This window comes from Coenobita brevimanus, chromosome 61 (assembly GCF_032717465.1).
Source record: "Coenobita brevimanus isolate Jiangsu-jjx chromosome 61, ASM3271746v2, whole genome shotgun sequence".
In the NCBI taxonomy this organism is placed as follows: domain Eukaryota; kingdom Metazoa; phylum Arthropoda; class Malacostraca; order Decapoda; family Coenobitidae; genus Coenobita; species Coenobita brevimanus.
Genome location: NC_137014.1, coordinates 3,693,312 through 3,716,216, shown reverse-complemented (window position 1 = coordinate 3,716,216; position 22,905 = coordinate 3,693,312). Strand labels below are relative to the sequence as shown.

The window sequence follows — 22,905 nt, the reverse complement described above, 5'->3', positions numbered from 1 at the left end:
TTTTGGCAGGGTGGGGTAAGATTGGGTCTGTTTTTGGCTGGGTGGGAAAGGATTGGTCGGGTTTGGCAGGGTGGAGTAGGACTGGGTTGGTTTTGGCAGGGTGGGGTAGGATTGTGTCGGTCTTGACAGGGTGGGGTAAGGTTGGGTTGGTTTTGGCAGTATGGGGTAGGGATGGGTCGAGTTGCGTTTGGGAGGGTAGGATAGGTTATGGCAGGGTAAGATAGGGCTGGGTGGTGGTGGACTGGGTAGGGTAGGGCTGGGTACGGTAGTGTAGGGCTGGGTAGGGTAGGGTAGGCTGAATCAGGGTAGTGTAGGGTACAGAAGAGTGGTGGGTATAACTGCCGTTTAGTTCCGTCATATCCAACGCCTATTTCACTCAGTTATACTACTGTACACTGTCTCATCAAATTTGGGGCGATCTTCTACGATTTTTGTTCTTCTCCGCTTAGTTTAGTCCTTTAGTTCATTCATGACCCTTGGCTTTCCTTTTTTTTTTTTTAATGAGGTGGAGCGCAGGGGCACGAGGCTAGACCACCATTAGTCCAGAATATTAAAGGGTAGGCCACCAAGCTACGCCCTGGTAACGTCTACATGTCAAAACATCTGTCCACCTCTGGGACTTGAACCGCGGAGCCCTGGACGCAGAGCTCTCGGTTTGCGGATGTCACTTTTACTCTTTGCTAGCTTCTGACGATAATCCTACAGCTTCAGAAAACCCTCTTAGGATGACGGGACAGAATCGTTTAACTTGTGCTGGAGTCTACTGTGTACTCTGTTCCATGTCTTTGGGAACTAGAGTATAGCATTGTATGCTTTCTTTGCATACTTTACTTTTTCTGTGATATTGTATTTTCCATGTCTTTGGGAACTAGAGTATAGCATTGTATGCTTTCTTTGCATACTTTACTTTTTCTGTGATATTGTATTTTAGTCATTTGTAATACCATAAAGGGCAAAGTAAAGTTGATATACAGCTGATGCTTTTATTATCTTTAGTGTTTTACGAGAGTTTACAATTACAATACATTTACAAAGTATACAAGTAGCAATGGCAGCAGCTGTTAGGTTACTCTGGCAGAAGATTTTATATATCAAAGTATAAGTTTCTCAAAGTATATCACAAAAGTATTGGACTAGAGCAAATATTTCAAGTGTTATCAAAGTATATCAGTTAAATACGGGCAAGATACCTTTAGCAATTAATATTATGTAGTAGGTCCTATGTCTATCTCCAACTCGCTCCCTCGCTCCTACTCGCCCCTCTACCCTCTCTCCATCACGCTCACTCTAGAACGACAGAAAAAGAAACAGCGCATAAAAAAGTAAAGGTGGGAAGAGAAAGAAGCACTAAAGCAGACAGACACTAACAGACAGACACACCATCCCAGCACGTTCGGCTGCGCTGAGGACAGGCAGACAGGACAGACGGAGAGGAAGATGGAAGTGGAAGGAAGTCCCCCCTCTCCCGCCTCCCCCCACCCCACCTCCCTCCCCAGACCCACCTACCTGCCACACCCAGCCTAGCATGCTGGGAACTAAACACACACACACACACACACACACACACACACACACACACAAAGCACGCACACACAATCACACCCTAAAGGAAAATACAAAGAAAAATACAACCTGTCACCTGTCCTGTCTGGCGCTCCGATCTCCCTGCAGGCTCTCCGGTCTCCCCTGGTCTCTCGGCCGTCTCGTCTCTCCCTCGCAGCCGTCTCTGCATCGCCTGGGGAAATACAGGAACATCAAAGGTGCCTAAGGAATGCAATGCCTACCAGAGTAACGCTATACAGGTGCCACCACAGCTGCTGCTACTCTCCCTACCAACATCACCTATCAGTACAAGCTACAACACACGCTGCACCAGTTCCTCTGCAGGGCTTGCCATGTTCTCGAGAGGCCATCTCGTCGTCTACAGTTGCCATTTCTTCCGTAGTTGCAACCCCTTTTTCTGAGGTTGCCATCTCGTCTTCTGAGGTTGCCATCCCGTCTTCAGGGGCTGCAGCTTCGCCTTCCCCCTCGCCTGCAGTTGCCATCTCGCTGATCAGGGTTGACATCTCGTCCTCCGTCGTTTCCATCGATTTCTGTGGAGCAAATATCAATTAGGCCAAAGTACGCACTATATGCTACTGCTGAGCCTATGTCCCGTATTCTGGGTGGCATAGGAGGCTTCGGAGCGCATTTCCCTGAGAGATTTATTTTCCATAACACCAACATTATATTGCAAACTTACGTCAATGTCTTCTAACCCCAACTTGTCACCCAATTCCTTCCCATTCCACACATCCTTCCTTTAAGTTCTTCACAGCCATACTGTACCATCACCACACCCACACTACCACCACCACCACCACAACCACACTCCACCACAACCACACTCCATCGTAATACAACCACCAGCATAACACTATCACCACTACCACAACCACGTACTACCACCACCATCACAACCACACACCACCACCACCAACACCGCTGACATCATCACCATCACAACCACCACACAGCTATCAGTGCTCTCGTGCAAAATTTGTCTGCGTGAGAGAGAGAGAGAGAGAGAGAGAGAGAGAGAGAGAGAGAGAGAGATTTGTGCGTGTGTGGTGCGTGTGCGTGTTTCGTGCATGTGTGCGTGTATGTATATGTGTATGTGTGTGTGTGTGTGTGTGTGTGTGTGTGTGTGTGTGTGTGTGTGTGTGTGTGTGTGTGTGAAAATCACTCTTTTAACAATAAACAAAATGCATGACAGTGTACGATGTGAGAAAAGCTCAGAAGAAAATATTTCACATTTCAAAAAGTTTAAATATGGTTAAAATACATTTTACTTGGGTAGAAAGCTATTATTTCCATCTCCTGTTCTCTCGTGTCGGTGTAAATATCATTTGCTTGCCTGGCCGTGTAAATATCCTCTGCCTGCTTGGTCGTGCGAAAATCCTCTTCTTCTTCGTGTCAACGGAAAAATTCAACCTGAGAGGTGAAGAGCAGAGGTGTGAGGGTAGGGGAGGTTTGACTGGTAGCAGGGAGATGGGAGGGGGGTAGAAGGAAGAGGTGGGTGGTAGAAGGAAGAGGTGAGGGGGTAGGGAAGAGGTGAGGTGGGGGGTAGGGAAGAGGTGGGGGTAGAGAACAGTGGAGGGGGTTGAGGGAAGAGATGAGGGGGTAGAGGGAAGAGGGTGAGGGGGTAGAGGGAAGAGGTGAGGGGGTAGAGGGAAGAGGTGAAGGAGTAGGGAAGAGGTGAGGGGTAGGGAAGAGGTGAGGGGGTAGAGGGAAGAGGTGAGGGGGTAGAGGGAAGAGGTGAGGGGGTAGAGGGAAGAGGTGAGGGGGTAGAGGGAAGAGGTGAGGGGGTAGAGGGAAGAGGTGAGGGGGTAGAGGAAAGAGGTGAGGGGGTAGAGGGAAGAGGTGAGGGGGTAGAGGGAAGAGGTGAGGGGGTAGAGGGAAGAGGTGAGGGGGTAGAAGGAAGAGGTGAGGGGGTAGAAGGGAAACGGTGTGGAGGTAGGGAAGCGGGGAGGGGGTAGGGACGAGATGAAGGGGTAGGGAAGGGGGTGAGGAGGTTGGGAAGAGGGGAGGGGGTAGAGGGAGGGGGTAGAGGGAAGATGTGAGGGGGCAGGGAAGGGGAGGGGGTAGGGAAGATGAGGGGGTAGGGAAGAGGTGAGGGGGGGGAGAGGGAAGAGGTGAGGGGGTAGAGGGAAGAGGTGAGGGGGTAGAGGGACGAGGTGAGGGGGTAGAGGGAAGGGGTGAGGGGGTTGGGAAGAGGTGAGGGGGTAGAGGGAAGAGGGTGAAGGGGTATAGGGAAGAGGTGAGGGGTAGGGAAGAGGAGGGGGTAGGGATGAGGTGAGGGGGTAGAGGGAAGAGGTGAGGGGGTAGAGAAGAGGTGAGGGGGTAAGAGAAGAGGTGAGGGAAGAGGTGAGGGGTAGAGGGAAGAGGTGAGGGGTAGAGGGAAGAGGTGAGGGGGTAGGGAAGAGGTGAGGGGGTAGGGAAGAGGTGAGGGGGTAGGGAAGGGGGACTGGAGTAGCGGGCATAGAGAAGGTGGGAGTTTAGAGATGGTGTGTACAATTAGCCACTGCTACGACGCAAATCACAAAAATCTACCTCTGGAAATATATCAGTGTGGTTGTTTGTAAATGTTGGCAAACTTAACAATGGTATTTAACATATTTTCCATCGGCTGGTGAATTAGCAAGGAGTGTTTGGGACTTTTCATAAACCTCAGGGCACCTTTGAAATAAACAGATGTTAACCAGGATTATTGTATCTCCCTTGCCGGACAGGTGTGTGAATAATGAACTCATTTCTTAGTAGGGATTGTCACCGAAAAAATAGCTTCTTTAGACCCAAGAGCACCAGCATTGTCTACAGCTCGTGTCAAACTGGAATTGCTTTACCGTGTAAATATGTAGTTATAATACGTCCACAGCCACGTCATCCAATAAAGTACACGAATTATTTCTTTTAAGTAATTTCTTGGGAGGGTGGGGGTACTGCCAATCTTCACCCCCCTCCCCCCATAGTTCACACAACGCACGACGTCAGAACACGTGCCCTGATCAAGGAAGGGTGTAAATCACAATCTTTATGCAAATATGTGAACTGTACAGTCATGAGAGCCAACCTGAAAGCCATTATGGTCAAAGCCCCATACTGTCATCGACCATGACTGCCAAAATTGTGTCAGTCAGTCATCGAGATGGTGAATAAATCGGATAATGTCGGGGCAAATGATCATGTTAGTGCTAACCCATTCAGCCAGGAAACGTCGTTCATTTTATTCTTGCAACAGCCTGATGATTTTATTGAGCTTAGGGTACACTTTTCAAACTGAAGGAGTCAGATACAGTACTAATAAAATCTTTAGTACGAGAGGCTGCTCGTAAGCTGAATAAAAATGAGCTTGATAACAATAAGAATAAAATAAGAATGATGTCACTCTGGTTCAGGGGAATAAACGAATCTTTACCTAACCCAAGGATTACGTAAACACATTTCGCACAGAAATAACAATGATTAGATGGACGTGTAGCTCTTACTTAAATGCTAGGCCTGGGTTTGGGGGGGAGGCTAGGTTTACTATTGACGAATTAAGAGGAGGAATGGGACAAAAGTGTATTGTTGTGATGAGGAGGGATAGACTTCAGGTGGTTAGGACATGTGAAAAGGATGGAGGATGACAACTGGGTGAGGAGAGAGAGGTGTGAACGTCGCAGGAAGGGCTACGAGAGGCAGACCGGAAAAGGCCTGCGACGAGGTCATAGTGTGTGACTTCAGGGATAAGGGAGTGAATAGGGAGGCTGCAAAATTGTGCAGTGTGGAGAGCCGCCATTATGTGACCAAGGCCGACGACGCATGCAAGCATGTTAGATCCTTTAAATACGATACGAACGATTTGATGCAAGTAAGGTTCAGGGATCACCATTTTAAATAATTCATCTCCTGCCACTTTTTTGCCTTCCATCTGTACATTATCCCCGGCCATCCTATTACGCGTTGACGAACAGGGGAATTTGGAGGAGGAACACGAACAGCAGCAGTCTACCCTCCTCCTCCCTGCCTGACTTGCCTCATTGCCCCTCCCCCCGCTCTCTCTCTCTCTATTTCTTATCTATCTCCACACACCGACACGTCAGATAAATATGACCCACCAATTGTTTTGTGGCTGTGTGTGTGTGTGTGTGTGTGTGTGTGTGTGTATCAGTATGTGCGTGAACCTGTGTGTGTGCATCATTGTGTGCGTGTATCTGTGCTCGTATCTGAGTGTGCGTGTATCAGTGTCTGTGTGTATCAGTGCCTGTGTGTATCAGTGCCTGTGTGTATATTAGTGTGCGTGCGTGCTCTGATCAGTGCTTGTATCAGTGTTTGCGTGAATGAATACGTGCGTGCATTAGTGTGTGCCTGCTCCGTGTGCGCGTGTTTAGTGCGTACATGCCGCAGCGTGTGCGTGCATCGGTGTGTGCGTGCATCAGTGTGTGCGTGCATCAGTGTGTGCGTGCATCGGTGTGTGCGTGCATCAGTGTGAACGTGCTAAGTGTGTACGAAGTCATTTTGTGTGTGCAGTGTGTACTTAGTCAAATTGTGCGTGTTCAGTGTGTAGGTGTTCAGTGTGTAGGTGTTCAGTGTGTAGATGTTCAGTGTCTGCGTGTTTATTGTGTGCGCGTTTATTGTGTGCGCGTTTATTGTGTGCGCGTTTATTGTGTGCGTGTTTATTGTGTGCGTGTTCAGTGTGTACGTGTTTTTTGTGTGTGTTTCTGTGTGTGTGTGTGTGTGTGTGTGTGTGTGTGTGTGTGTGCGTGTGTGTGTGTGTGAGTGCGTGTGTGAGTGTGTGCGTGTGCGTGTCTGTGTCTGTGTCTGTGTGTGTGTGGGTGTGAGTGTGTGTGTGTGTGTTCGTATGTGTGTGTGCGTGTGTGTGTGCGTGTGTGTGCGTGTGTGTGTGCGTGTGTGTGTGTGTGTGCGTGTGTGTGTGTGTGTGTGTGAGAGTGTGTGTGTGTGTGTGTGTGTGTGCGTGTGTGTGTGTGTGTGCGCGTGTGTGTGTGTGTGTGAGCGCGTGTGTGTGTGTGTGTGTGTGTGCGTGTGTGTGTGCGTGTGTGTGTGTGTGTGTGTGTGTGTGTGTGTGTGCGTGTGTGTGTGTGTGTGTGTGTGTGTGTGTGTGTGTGTGTATGTGTGTGTATATGTGTGTGTGAGTGCGCGCTTGCGTGCGTGCGTGTGCATTAAAATATCCGAGCATCACTGAGTCTATGCATCAGTGTGTGTGTGTGTGTGTGTGTGTGTGTGTGTGTGTGTGTGTGTGTATCAGTATGTGCGTGAACCTGTGTGTGTGTGCATCATTGTGTGCGTGTATCTATGCTCGTATCTGAGTTTGTGTGTATCAGTGCCTGTGTGTATCAGTGTGTGCGTATATTAGCGTGCGCGCGTGCTCTGATCAGTGCTGGTATCAGTGTTTGCGTGAATGAATACGTGCGTGCATTAGTGTGTGCCTGCTTCGTGTGCGCGTGTTTAGTGCGTACATGCCGCAGCGTGTGCGTGCATCGGTGTGTACGTGCATCAGTGTGTACGTGCTAAGTGTGTATGAAGTCAAATTGTGTATGTTCAGTGTGTACTTAGTCAAATTGTACGTGTTCAGTGTGTACGTGTTCTGTGTGTACGTGTTCAGTGTGTGCGTGCATCAGTGTGTACGTGTTAAGTGTGTATGTAGTCAATTTGTGTGTGTTCAGTGTGTACTTAGTCAAATTGTACGTGTTCAGTGTGTACATGTTCAGTGTGTGTGTGTGTGTGTGTGTGCGTGTGTGTGTGCGTGTGTGTGTGTGTATCAGTATGTGCGTGAACCTGTGTGTGTGTGCATCATTGTGTGCGTGTATCTGTGCTCGTATCTGAGTTTGTGTGTATCAGTGCCTGTGTGTATCAGTGCCTGTGTGTATCAGTGCCTGTGTGTATCTGTGTGCGTATATTAGCGTGCGTGCGTGCTTTGATCAGTGCTGGTATCAGTATTTGCGTGAATGAATACGTGCGTGCATTAGTGTGAGCCTGCTCCGTGTGCGCTTGTTTAGGGCGTACATGCCGCAGCGTGTGCGTGCATCGGTGTTTGCGTGCATCAGTGTGTACGTGCTAAGTGTGTACGTAGTCAAATTGTGCGTGTTCAGTGTGTACATGTTCAGTGTGTACGTGTTCAGTGTGTACGTGTTCAGTGTGTGCGTGTTCAGTGTGTGCGTGTTTATTGTGTGCTTGTTTATTGTGTGCATATTCAGTGTGTGTGCGTGTGTGCGCGTGTGTGTTTATTGTGTGCGTGTTCAGTGCGCGCGTATTCAGTGTGTGCATATTCAATGCGTGCGTGTTCGTGTGCGTTCTCAGTGTGTGCGTACTTGGGTGCGTGCTGTGTGCGTATTTACTCTCAGCGTATACCAGTGTGTAGCTCAAACTGTCTACATGTTTGTAAGAGGGAAGGTATGCAAAAATTTGATGATGATGATGATGATGATGATGATGATGATGATGATGACTGAGGTGTTTGGCAGTAGATAGTAGCAGTAGATAGATGATTATGATGATCATGATGATCATGATCATGATCATGATGATGATGATCATCATCATCATTTTTTCTAGTTCTTTTTAATCCAGAAACTTTTATGTTATCAAGGAGGATTCTGTACTCTACTCCTTTCACCTTAACTTGGCCCAAATTTTCGTCCATTTGCAGCTTTTCACGTGTCTCAGTTGCGTCTTTGAAACAGCACTTTTTCGTGACTAGCATAATATTCTATTGTTACAACTCAGGATTCGAGATAAAGAGATTGCAATTTAGGCCAAGTTAGAGTAAAATGAGGATAGTGAAGGGGATGGGATGGAGGGATGGAATAGAGAGGTACACGAGAGACACGGTGTACGTTGGGGGAAGGGCAGCGAAATGGCAGGGTACAGGGTGACATGGAGGCGATTTGTTTGTGGTCACCCCTTACGTGTTTAAGGCGTCTGGCAATAGATAAACTGACAATTAGGGCTATAGCTCTAAGTGACGATACACAACTATTAAAATTACATCCATTTCCCTTAGTTTCTACAATTTCTTTGGCCTACAACGCTTCCTGGCTGACCGTAAGATATCCCCGTGTCCTAATTTAGTCACCTTAATGGCAAAAACAGGAAAACCCAACACTTGCAGCAAGAGGAGAAGCCTACACACCATCACTACCCCCTAACCAGCAAAACGACGTCTATTGCCCTCATCTGTTGACTCTGTCTGACCTATGACACTTCCTGGTTGGCAGCAAGATACCTCTGTGTCTTATCTGAATCATCTTAATGGCAAAAACAGCGAAATTTAACCCTAAAACAGTAAAATTTAACACTTACATCAGGAGACGGAGCCGACGCAGCCTCACCCTCTTATCGTCCGAGTACCACTGACTGACCAATGGAATGCCATGCTTGTTCAGCCCAGAAACTCGTGTGAAATTTTACCCAACTACTTTTACAACCACTAGAGGGCACGGAGGCCCTCTCACCTTCAGGGTAACTCTAGTATTTTATTCTAGCTAATACAAGAGACAGTTATGCACCTGTGAGCTATTTATAAGTGTCTGAGAGCGTTAATGCTGTAAATATTAACCCTCCAATGATCGTGACAACCCTAGTACTTTTATTTATTAGACTCCAGACGATTTTATTCAGCTGGGATTGGGTCTTAGAAGCCTGAGTGCATAAGAGAAAACAGTCGTAGAGGAAGCATCAGGGACCGTAGCAATGTCAGAAATTATACTTAGATGTTTACTATACTTTATTCACTTTCACTTTGCCTAATATTGACATCTCACCTTAAATGCTGGGCTGTAAGGATACATTAACACTAGAATATAGAACAATACTCTCTTTTCCCTAAATGGACCTAAAATTACCATCTATCCATCTTGAATGCTGAGTTGTAACAATAGAGGAACACCAAAACATGATGCTAGTCACGAAGGAGTGCTATGTAAAAGATGTAGAGCCATACCATTGTCATTTCTTGGCATTGGGCTACGTGAAATGAGTAAAATGACCTACACAAGGAAGGAATCTGGCCCGTGTTAGAGGAAGACCGGTATAGTCACGAAAAGGTGTTATGGAATGGATACAGAATTTCACTTTAACTTGGCCTAAAATTGCCATCTCTCCATCTTGAATGCTGAGCTGTAACAAGAACCTGACATTAGAATATGATGCTAGTCACGAAAAAGTGCTGTTGAAGATATGTAGAGCCGTGTTATCATCTTTTTCTGCCTGTAATTATCTATCTATCTATAGCCCGACGCCCTAATCCCGCAAAGGGTGGCCGCAGACAAAACGCCTCCAAGTCACTCTGTCACCCACCATTTGACTACCCTCCCCCCAACTCACCCCCCCCCTCCCTCATATACCTCTCAATTCCATCCCTCCACCTCATCCTCGGTCTACCCCTCCCTCTCCCTCCCTCCACCTCACCTACATACACCCTCTTAGTCAGTCTTTCATTCTCCATTCTCTCCACATGTCCAAACCACCTCAGTGTATTTCTCCTAATCTTCTCAACCACATCCACATCTACCCCACAACGTTCCTTCACTTCTTCATTCGTCAACCTGTCCCTCCACGTCACTCCACATGCTCCTTTCTAATAACTCATTTCCACTGCTCTCACTCTTGACTTGTTCCCCTCTTGCAAGGTCCACGCCTCGCTTCCATACGTCAGGGTAGGGATCACAATACCATCATGCAGTGACTTCTTAACTTCCATACTCACCTCCCTATTTCTCATCACTGCTTTCAGTGTACCAACAACCTTCCTTCCCTGCTGTACCCTTTCACTTACTTCATCCCCCAAAGTTCCATCCTTACTCATCACACTACCCAAGTACTTGAATGCACCCACATTCTCCATATCCTCACCATCCAACCTCACTGCACACTCTGTGACTTCATTCCTCTCAAACACCATAACTTTACTTTTGTTTACATTAACTTTCAGCTTCCTCCTCCTACACACTGTCCCAAATTCATTCACCAAACCTTGCAACTCCCATTCATCTTCACTCAACAATACTGTATCATCAGCAAACAGCAACACCGGAAGCTTTCAAATCTCACCCTCATTCATTAGGGCCAGCCCCACACCACTGCCCTACCTTGCACCTCCTTTACAACCCCATCCATATATATATTAAACAGCCATGGAGACATCACACACCCCTGTTTCAGTCCCACATTGAAATCAAAGAACTCACTCAGCTCACCATCCACTCGCACCATAGCCCTAGCCCCCTCGTACATACTCTTCACAGCACTCAACAATTTCCCCTCCACTCCATATATTCTTAATACCTTCCACATACCTTGCCTATCTATTCTGTCATAAGCTTTCTCCAAGTCCATGAAGGCAGCATACACTTTTCTTCCCTTCTCTAGATACTTCTCCACTAAACATCTTAGAACAAATATCTGATCTACACACCCTTTTCCCTTCCTAAATCCCCCTTGTTCTTCTCCAACTAGCTCCTCTGTCATATGCCTAACCCTATCAATGAGTATTCTACCATATATTTTACCAGTCACACTAAGAAGGCAAATACCCCTATGGTTACCACATACTTCTCTCTCCCCTTTTCCTTTGTACAGAGGAACAATTATACCTGATTTCCAGTCCTCTGGAACCCTTCCCTCTTCCCAAGCCGATCTACACAACTTCCATATCCACTCCACAACAATCTCACCCCCATATCTAAGCATTTCAACACACACTCCATCAATTCCTTGGGCCTTTCCCATCTTAATCTTTTTCATCGCTTCCACTACTTCCGCCATACTGATCTCTTCCTCCCTCCTCTCATCTCTTCTTCTCCCAGCCATTCCCCAACCACTTATACTCACACTGCTCTCACTCTCTACATTCAACAAATCCTCAAAGTGCTCCTTTCATCTCCTCAATTTCTCTCTTCTCCACCAACAATCTATTATACCTATCTTTCACTCCCCTATTATTTCCCCTTTCACACTACCTTACTTTCTTTACCTCCTTCCAAAACATTTTCTTACTCTCCCTCCATTTCATACTCAGATTCCTCCCAAACTCTTCATCCACTTTCTTATTACTCTCCTTCACCAGTCTCTTAACCTCCCTTCTCCTGCTCACATATACCTCTCTCTTCTCTCTCTCACCTTCTCCCCTACCTCTACTCGCCAACCATTCACCATATGCTTTCTTCTTTTTGTTCCAAAGCTCGTTTCACCTCATCATTCCACCATGCTGTCCCTTGCATCTCCTCCTCACTCCACAAACCGCCTCACACGCTGCGCCTATCTCTTCCGTGAATATCTTACATACGTCTTCCACCCCTTCCATCTGCTCTAGCTCATACCTTCCCAATCTTTCTTCCACTATGCTCTTATACTCTGTCATTTTCTCACTATCTTGCAATTTCTCCACTCTTCTCACAGGAGCTGCTTCCTCCTGTCTTCCCCTTCGCCTCCTCAACCACTTTCTTTGCATCTTTACCTTGGCCATCACTAAGTGATGGTCCGAGACTCCATTCCCCCACCCTCTCCACACTCTTGCATCTAACACTTGTCTTCTCATTCGCTCATCCACACACACGTAGTCTATCATTGCCTTTCGTTCAACAAGTTCACCATCCATCCTCCTCATTACTCTCCATGTATACCGGTGGATCATCTTATGACGGAAGTAGGTGTTGGCAATTGCCAACCCCTTACAAGCACAGATGTCCACCAAAGCACTACCATTCCCATCTACTTCAGCTGGCACACCCCACTGACCAACCACTCGTAGATTCCCAACTTTGTAATTATGCTATGAGAAATAAGCACCAAATATAAGATCTCAGCCATGTTAAGTCTGATAAACTATACATACAGCTTAAGAGGGAAGAGTATCAGACAGCATTCGGTACATCTCATATGATAATCCCCAGTGGCATTTGTGGTCCTCGCCCTTTGGAACTCTGAAGATGGATGTTTGGATGCTATTTCTCGTAATCTTGAGAGTGCAAGTGTGATGCGTAATGTGCACGAAGTTTCGTGTAGACAGACGAACGTGTATGAGAGAATGTTGGCCAACCCTCTGTGTACTAAAACACTGAAGTTTTCAGCAAAGAAAGATGGTCAGGAACTAGGTTTTGAGGGCTGATGAAATGGGAGTTCCAGCTCTGTCATCAACCTTGGGAGTACCACCCTATTCCACTGATGCTACAGGGTTGTAATGAAAGAATCCTTACCTCTGGTAATACGAGATAAACACTTTTTTTTTTTTTTTTTTTTTTTTTTTACGCCATGTTGATAAGGGCTAAGGCGTTGCCCCTGGGTAGAGGACTTTGATTTGGGACATGTAGCGCTTTATGACTGGATGCCCTTTCTAATGCCTACCAATGACCCTTGAGTGGACTCGTTGTTTCCAACCTCCGACCCTTTGGTCAGAGCAGCGTGTTCTAATAGGGTGCTTTCAAAGCTAGTATTCCACTAGATGGCCCTACTGTTGCAGTAAACACATGCCCCGCGCTGCTTAAAAAGCATATTTTTCTTTGTTAAATATCTATACTGTTGTGTGAAAATGTGAATCATGGTAATGTCATATGCCGAAATATAAATAATACAAATATAACACGTATATATAACGTATCGTGAAGTGTTTATATTTATCATAAACGGAAATTAAAATATCACTGATGGCATGTGATGGCAACCCGTCCTTCCAGTGACCCTATATTATTTAATTTCTGCTAAATTTAGTGCAAATTTGGTTCTTAATACATTGTCTGTTCAGTCTGTAAAGTACGCCTATAGTGGGTATCTAGACTCATCCAGTTTCTTTGTGGGCAGAAATTTAATGTTGAGTAAATACTGGCATTCAACATTTTGATCGCTTCCTTCACGCATGCGCACCACAAGACAGTCCCGTGTTTAAGTTTTTTCACGAGGAATGTCAAGTTTCCATGAAAAATTTTATTTTGATGGCGTGTAATGTCACGGATTCACTCAGAGTAGAAACGAGCTATATTCATAACATTCGTCATTGGTTCATAAGTGACTGTATAGGCAGTGTGTTTCACTGAGAGATATCTTTGTGTAATTGTCATTCCCACATCTTGCCTCTCTAGCTGTTAACTAAGCTACGCCCATTTCTCATGTCCCTGTACCCGACGTTGGTTACATTACTGTCGTAAATGGACACACCCACAAACACACGTAATTCAGTAATGTGAGTTCCTGACTGTTGATCTGAGAGAGAGAGAGAGAGAGAGAGAGAGAGAGAGAGAGAGAGAGAGACCTTCCCCTGCAGCTTCCTTGCACCATGAGTGAGTCATATTCATATGTATCATTGTAGCTTTTTGTAATGTGTTACAGTGAAGTTTTGTCTTTTTCTGTTGAGAAATAGTGGTTATTTAAATTTTTACATTTCACCAAGTGCCTGCCAAATAAATACCTTAAGGTCATCTTATCATCAATATCACACACATTGCCCCCTCTTGGCAAGTCCCTAATGGTATGGTCATGTGAGAACTGTCTCCAGGCCACCTGTCCACACACACATGTTTGTAAGATCTTCCACTGACTGAGTCAGTAGCTTGTGCACATACCAGTCCTCTTGACCTGGATGCAATCTCACAGGGGGTAGACATTTAAGAGGATGCAGTAGTATTTACTCGTCATGTGTTCTCACGTTTGCATGTGTGTGTGTGTGTGTGTATATATATATATATATATATATATATATATATATATATATATATATATATAAAATCGTGAATACTGAACTTGACTCCGTGTGAATCTTGTGGATCGTTTGGAGGCGATGTCTTGGCTTGTCTACCTTCCACAGTCGTCTGTCTATCCTCGGTGAGACCAGGCAAAAAATGAGGCGTAAACGATCTTGGTTTTGGGACGGTTCCTCAGACCGGATGATTTATGATGGTGAATGCCAGTATTTACTCAACATTAAATTTCTGCCCACATAGAGACTGGATGAGGCAAGATACCCACTAGGCGTACTTTACACTCTGAACAAACTATGTATTAAGAATCTAACTTGCACTAAATGTAGCAGAAATTAAATAATATAGGACCACTGAAATGGCGGATTGCCATCACATGCCATCAATGATATTTTAATTTCAGTTTATGATACATATAAACAATTCATGATACGTTATATATACGTGTTCTATTTGTATTATTTATATTACGGCATATGACATTACCATGATTCACAATTTCACACAACAGTGTAAATATTTAACAAATAAAATTATGCTTTTTAAACAGCGCAGGAATGTGTTTACCGCTACAGTGGAGCCATCTGACGGAATACTAGGCTTTTCAGAAGCACCCCATTAACTGAGCCACGGTTGCTGAAAAAAAAAAAAAGGAAAAAAAAATCCAGAAAGAAAATAAAAGGACATCTGCATGGATGGCAAATCAATTGTATTACTTCACCAAATGTTAGTAATACTTTATACATGGAATTATGTACAACTACACTATGCCTGATGAATACAGATTACTTTGCCTGCACAATAAACATAATCTTATAATTCACATCGTTTATAAAGGCACAATACCTATAAAAAATGCATATAAATAATTATGTACATGGACATTCTTCCACTCCAGCAGTTTAATTTTCCTGAACATACACCACCAAAAATTACCCGAATTGTACACCTTGGTACAATGAGTGTAAAATGAACGGAACGCATCTCAGAATGGTTGGTAACCTGGTTGTGGGGTGATGCAATTGAAGCGATTACATTGGTGTAGTGGTAGGTTTTGGTGACCATCTTCTACTCACTTAATGTAGTGCTGCTGCCTACTTCCTTAGTGACTCCACACCGAGTGACATGCCTAAAAGTTTCCTGCAATCCAGGAATCCATTTAAAATGCTGGATGGTAACCACATCAACCAAATAACAGGGTACTGTGGAATCTTATGGTGCTCCTGTTAACTGGGTGGAGAGGCACAAATGCAGCATCCATCCAGGAAACCAATCTCCACACTTTTTCCCACATCTTGCTGTGGCAAATGCTGTCCAACACAAGAGAACATTAGTTCATTGTACGAGTATTTTATCATTCATCCATCCGTCCATCATCCAATCCTACATTGCCCTATGATTCATCATCTAATCCAGTGCTGCCCCATGAGAAGCGTAGGAGCCTGGGGCTATGCTGTTGGTCCTGACATTTAAGATGAGAGTGACCAGCCTCACTCATCACTGAGTGGCATTACCTGACCAGTAAGCCCCAACCATCCCTTGGATATAAACCTGCACAGGCTCAATCCAACTGGAGCGTCTTAATTGCCCACTAAACCACCAGATACTATAATTTGGTTATATGGTTACCACCCAGCATAGTAAATGGTTTCCTGGTTACAGGAAACCATTTGGCTCATCACTCAGTGTGGTCACCGGTAGATAAAAAGAAGTGGAAAGAATGAAGCAGAGAAAGACAGAGGAAGAAGGATGGAGAGAAGGAAGGAAAAGAGAAAAGAGCCGGCACCCGAGAGCAGCACTACATAGAGTTAGTGGATGATGAGTGCCCCTACCAACCACAAAACTCAACGCCAACAGCATCTGGTGTTCCTAGGCGGTCACCCATCCAAGTACAGTACTAACCAGACCCAATACTGCTTAACTTCACCAACTGGACAAGAAGCGGTGCATTCAATGTGGTATGGCCGTTAATGTAGCCAACTGCCTGCCTGCTGTCGATGGGCTGCTTGGCCAGGCAGACCAAGGTTACTCTGCTGTTATTTTTACTACTGCTACTACACTGATGTATGGTGGAGAAACCATACTGACAGAGGTATGTACAAAGAATGTGGTTTTCACATTCTTTGGTCATATGTTTCAAATCTGCAGGTGTGTCCAGCATTCAGATACTTTTTGGTGAGTCTACATAACCACGTAACCCTTGCATTATGTGGCATACGATACCTACATACAGAAGACCACTCTTACTCCGATACAACTGAAATACAAGTTATATAAGAGTAACTGCTGGGGATAAAGACTGATTAATATGTTGGTGAATCAAGTTGTCACGGAAGTATTTTTTTTACAACCCAGGATACGATCTGGATAACAAAAAACTGACCATACAACTGTTTTGAAGACATAATTATCTTCATATATATTTACACTGCCACACCAGCATCAACTATATTAAAAAAAAAAAAACTATAATAATATGTTTAGCACCTAAAGTTCTATTACCAACATGTTATATAAAAGCCCTGCAGTTAAGCCAGTAAAACTTCTGTCTAACATACTGCATACATAAGAAAAAATAAAAAATAAACTTAACCAATGTATTCCTGATAATCAGTAATCAAAATGGTAATGTGATACTTTGTATGTACAATTTTCTACAGACGAATACTTTAACTTTTAACTAATATCGAACATGTACATACAGTAGAAGTCCGACTTTTCGGCACCTATGGGACCAGGCAAGTGCCGAAATATCAAAATTGCCGAATTATCGAAAACCCTACCCACTCAGTACCTTATATGTTTCGGTGAACATCATCATTACTCATATCATTACAAATGTGTTTGGAGAGAGTACTGTATACTGTTTGATACTGTACAATACTGTAATGAATACAGTACTATACATGAATATGAAAAATAAAGAAATTAGTGAACATACTGTATATAAATGTAATGGTACAGTAGGCCTACAAGTTCACATGCACTTACCTAAACTTATAGTAGGTTCCTTATTTACATATGTACAATAGAAGGGGTTGATTGGAGTCTGCTACTGCTGGAAGAAGTCCCCAGCAGTAGAGGGTCCTGCAACAGGCTCTAAGGACTCTTCTCCCTGTTGCTGCGGCAGTAGAGCTTGAGGTTCAGAGACTGCTGTTGGTGATGGAGAGGAGGGAGCAGAGGAGCTTACGTTAAACTCATCCATAATCTGTTTCCTACTCATGCCAGCCTCTAATTTTTTCAACAGCTCAATTTTCCGAGCAATAGTCAACATCTTATGTGTACACTTCTTGCTAACACCAGTTAACTTTCCACACGTGGAGGCCATTTTCAAAGCACGCAGAAGATGTTTATACTGTTCACAACACACGGCTGGTCCACTCAGGTGTTACAAAGCTCCTGTCTGATGTTACGGTGCTTACAGCACACTCGAATAGTAATTTCAGAGGTATTTCGGTACGAAGTTCACAAAGCACACAGAAGAATCAAGAGAAGTCGGCAGCAGCACGGCAACAACTCGGAAGAATGGCGGAAGAATGGCGAAACAGATTCTCTTTCCCATGCTAGACTCACTACATGTTTGTCCTCTCTTTATGCTATAGGAGAAAGAGCTAGCCTCTGAGCTTCATGGCAGTGGTAGACTCGTTCCATCACTTTCACTATCTCACTCACTAAGGCGGGTAAAGGCGGGTAGCTAGCTGGCGAGCCTCATGGAGAATTTCAAGACTGACGAAAAAAATCGGAGAATCTGCCGAACGATCGGAGATTTTCGTAAATGGGACTATTTCTCAAAACTGCCGAAATGTCAGATTTGCCGGGGAATTGGATGCCGAAATATTGGACTTTTACTGTACATATTTAGTAACACTGTGTATACATATATTCGAAGTTCAACAAGCCAACAGTGTAAAAATCTCAGCTTGACTTACAGTTATCTTCACCAGCATTTATATCAACAGCTCCTTCACAAGGCACTGTATTAAGTGTCTAACTGGCCACTGGAGCAACAATATTTCATGCACAATTAACATTACAGAAGATGACCTATGTGTGTCTGTGGGGTACTTATTAATATAGCAACTGTAATATATCAGCTGGAAAACTTTTTGTTCAGCAATATCATTTGATTACTTAATAATACAGTACACACTGTGCCAATACTGTAATTGTCTATGTGTGGCATATTACTGAAGAAAGATAACATGAAAGTTCTTAAAGTACGGTAAGATTCTATGTGCCCAAAATTTTGTTTCTTCTTAAAACTAACTTTGATTCTTCTTCACGTCAGTATCTGGGGCACTGAGTGGTCAACTAAGTTCACTTGTTCTAGAATTCAATCACACAGCCTTTTGTAAAGGGAAAGGGTAACTGGGACTAGCTAGCTGTTACTGATTCTTAGACTTTTGGTGTTTAAGGTGATTACATAAATGCAGAATCCTCTTCCAACTCTGCACTGACATACAGTATGATTGTAGCAACTCCACTTTGTCTGTGTTGCAAGCAGTCTGCAGCACAAAACGGGGCCAACCTTCCTCCTTTGATGCATTTCTCAAATTAGATAAAGACCTGTGTTCTGGATCTCCTTACGCTATGTAAAATGTGTAAAATTGGATTACAATGATAAGAATACCAATAAAAATACAATAAATGCTTCAGTTAGCAAGACTCCTAGAGCATACTAGAATAACCTTAGGTGCATGAAAAACATAATCTCTGTAATATAATGCTAAAAATGTAAGGTTAGACAAGTTAGTTAGCAGAGTGCTATGTATAGCCTCATACCATCACCCACATATATCACCTTTAAGTTTTCAACACAAGTAAATCCTTCACAATGTATCAGGATCACTATGATGAATACAAATAATAAAAACTAGCTGTGTACAGAATAAAGTCCCATTTTCCTCAATGTGTAAAACACTGTGTACATTATATACATTCTCCTTCTGTTTTCCTCCTTTACATTTCTGTACCCTACTCATCCCAATTATCAGTGGGAAACAGGGAAAGGACAATGATTATGATGAATTACATTTACACAGTACCCATTATCACAGTTTTTCATCTTGAGAAAGAACAGTTTCTCATGCCATCAATGGCACTGCACTGCACAGTATATGTGGCATATGCTATTGCAAAGCATTCAATTAAACAACAGTAGTTTTACCATACTGAAACTAAGGAAAATAATTTCACAGTATGTTCTCTTAGATACTGAGAAGGAAGAAACATGTGGTGTATCATTCTACTAAGTATAAAGCTTTGCCACTACAACTCTGTCTGTTAATAATCTTTTGCATAACCTACTCAAGTACTTGTTTGTTGGCATTTTCATCATCTTTCACTGGAGTAAGAAAATTACTGAGGTATTTGGTGGTGGAGATTGCTGGTGTGGTGGTGATGGCAGGGATGGGGTCAGGAACAGGAGTGATGGAAGGGGTGATAGTGGGAAGGCTCGGGGTGGTAGAAGCAGCTGCCAAAAGGGGTGAAGAAGTGCGTGAATCTGAGTCAACGTGCCCACTGACTTCTCCAGTGCTGACAAATGGGTTGATCTGTGTAAGAAAAGCAAATCCATTACATTCAGCAAACATAATGCACTAAGTTATCATTCATGATGTTCTTTTCTGCTACAAGTCCACAGCAACTAAATTACTGAAAAACTGCATCCCTGTACTGTATGAAAGTTCCATTGCTACCTTTTATAGTCTGCCAGTTTACCCCAATTTCAGTCCTGAATGTTTAAAAATAATGTGATATTTTGGAACACATCTGATTTAAAATGAGCACTGCTTGTGCTGAACATCAATAAAGAGAAATGTGATGCTGCCACATAGTAAATTGTTAAGAATCACACATCTGCACACTATCATTAAGGCATTAATAGACACTGCATAATTATAACTGTAAGGTATTATACAAGGTGAGACAAAAGTCTCCATACAAACATACATGCATTTTATTTACAACTCCAACTAATTAATATTATTAACAAAGTGTTTATATCCAACGGATGGTTGGGGTTGATTGCTCATGTAATGCCACTCAGGGATGAGTGAGGCTGGTCACTCTCATCTTGGATGTCAGAACCAAATTGCCTAGCCCTGGGCTCCTTTGCTCCTCAGGCTCAATCCAATTGGAGCGCCTTAATTACACATTAAACCACCAGGCACCATACTTTGGTTATATGGTTACCACCCCCAACGTAGTAAATGGTTTCCTGGTGTAGAGGAAACCAATTGGCTTGTCACTCAGTGTAGAATCATCCATAGGCAGAAGGAAGGGGAATGAGCGAAGGAAAAAAAGATATATGAGGGAGTGTAAAGTTACCTGTAGGCAGAAGGGAGAGGAAAGAATGAAGGAAAGAATGACAAGAGAAAGGAAGGAAGAGAAGAAAGGGCAGACACCCAAAGCAGCACTACATTGAATGGGTGGATGGTCATTTTCCCCACTTATACCAACATTGATAAATGTGGCCCGAAGCCTACAAAAGTTTGGGGGCCTTAGAGTGTGACCTCTGGGCTTCGGGAGAGAACAGAGAGGCTGCCAGAGATCGATCAGCATGGAGAACTGCCATTAGGTGATGATGGCTGATGAATGCAAGCATGTTGGAGCCTTTATAATCAATATGATATTATACAAAATTTGATGTCTAACTGCTGGAGCCTTGTGACAATGTGCTGTGTGTGTGGGAGAGGGGAGCTGTGTTTGACTAAGCTGCACAGTTTAATAAAGCAAACAATCTGTGGTGCAAAGTTTGGGTTGCAGTGTCTTCTGTTGCCTCATGGAATGTGGAGTTTATCAGATGATCTTGAATTTCATAAAGTGCCAGCCATGTTGGTGATGGGAGTGTTATTTAGAGTGCGGAAGTGTTGTTCTGTTTTTTCAGTAATTTTTGTCCAGTCTGCTTTCCTACAGTTTGTGTCTGTGATTTGTTATTACTCTAAAATGATGTGTATTCCTATTGTGGTAATGAAGTGTGATCTGAAGGGAGTTTGGATACTTTCCACCAGGTGGTGGTGACCAAAAGTGCAAGTGAACAAGACGTGATGTCTGGGGAAAATGGAAATTGGAGAGCTGTATGCTTGATGTGGGGTGTAGGTGTATTGTGAGATGTCACAGAAAATGCACATGATGCTGAGCTGTGATGTAATGTTGAGGCCTAAGAGGTTGATTTCACTGTGTTTGTACCAGACAGTTTTTTTTTTGTGTTCAAGTCTCCAGCAATTACAGTTATGTATCTCTGTTAGGGGGAGAAGCTGAGGGTTGTATTGCACTGCTACAACATGGGAGGTGCTGGGGGAATGCAAATTTAAAAAAATATTTATTTCATGTTTGAGGCCAGATTTGACACTAACTGTTTTTTGAACGTGGTGTCATTCTGGAAGAGAGACTGTGATGTGTCTTTGCAGAGGATGGATGGATGAGGCCTCCTCCATGGCCATCAGTTCTGTCTGTGTGGATGTGAAAGTTCTGACTATTGTGTGGAGTTTTCTGTGTGCATGTGAGCCTCGTTTCTTGTACATGTACAATGAGCATGTTGTGAACAAGAAAATATTTGTCAATTTGTAATTTTTGTGTTGAGGCCATCAACATTTGGGTGTGATGTGTTTATGCAGCATCTTCCAGGAAGTGTGCATCAAGTGTAGGTCTGTGTATTATGTGTAATGTTTGTGTGCAGCAGCTGAGTTGCTGTAGCAATGCTTCTGTGAGTTGGGGGAATGTTGGAGGGGGCAGATAGTATTGTAGTTTCGAATGATTGGACAGGTGTTTGTGTAGGTGTTGCACCTGTCACATACCCATGTACTGTGGTGTTGTTTGATATATGGAGATGTGGTGCATGTGAGAAAGAACCATTCTCTGAAAGAATTATACTGAACAGATTTACGCATTCATCTTGTGTTTGTCATGTGTATGGAACAAACCTGGCAAAGGTACTGTGTCTAGCCCAGAATTGCTCTCATTGTCCCCAGCAAGTGTGAGGAGGAGAAAAACGAATGCCAGAGAGTCATCTCCCTTTGAGTTAAAAAAAAAAAAAAAAAAAAAAAAAGCTCATGCAGCAGCTGCCCTCACAAGGAAGATAGCACCCAGCCAGCCTGATCAAGTTCCTCCTGGCAGGACACACAGAAGACTAGGCAAGTTTTGTTCCCAGGTCAAAGGCATAGCTGCTGCTCCTCACCTGGGGTGCACAGTGCCACCTTAGGATGGCTCTCCTCCAGCACTTCCTGGGAGAATGGAATACATTATTTTAAAGATGTCGACTGATTGACAGACATACAGTGTTACTGTCTCACCTTACTGGCTGCTTGAGCTTTAGCTTGTGCTTTTTTCTCAGCCTTCTCTGTGGTCTGCTGGGCCATCTGAACGGCAGGAAGGTGAGCCTTAGGCTGAGGGCTTGATTCATCTTCCAAGAATCTAATAAAAGCCTGCGAGAGTGACTGTTGAGAGAGGCAATAAATCAATCAAAGTTCATACGTTATTTTGGGCCTATATACAAAGAAACGGCAAAGTAACGACACTAATTCTTAATGTACCAGATTTTGTACCAATGATGTACAAATTTTGTATCAATGATGTAAAGAAAAAATAGTACACAATCCTTCCAAGGATATCTCATCCATCACTTACAGTGTGGTCGAGGACATCCACTTTTGATGTGACTCTAACATTGCTCGCAGGT

At 43.9% G+C, this 22,905-nt stretch overlaps 1 protein-coding gene across 1 annotated transcript in view; it reads right to left on the bottom strand.

The window, feature by feature from the left end:
• ssp3 (SCAPER domain-containing protein short spindle 3) overlaps window positions 1-22,594 on the bottom strand; it is a 173,908-nt gene extending 151,314 nt beyond the window's left edge. Inside the window, exons 1-2 of the mRNA XM_080275255.1 lie at window positions 22,520-22,594; window positions 19,544-19,780 (exon numbers count right to left, since the gene is read on the bottom strand). Coding sequence (XP_080131381.1) covers window positions 19,544-19,780; window positions 22,520-22,585 — 303 coding nt within the window. The 5' untranslated portion in view covers window positions 22,586-22,594. The remainder of the gene's footprint in view (window positions 1-19,543; window positions 19,781-22,519) is intronic.
• Window positions 22,595-22,905: the final 311 nt, after the last annotated feature.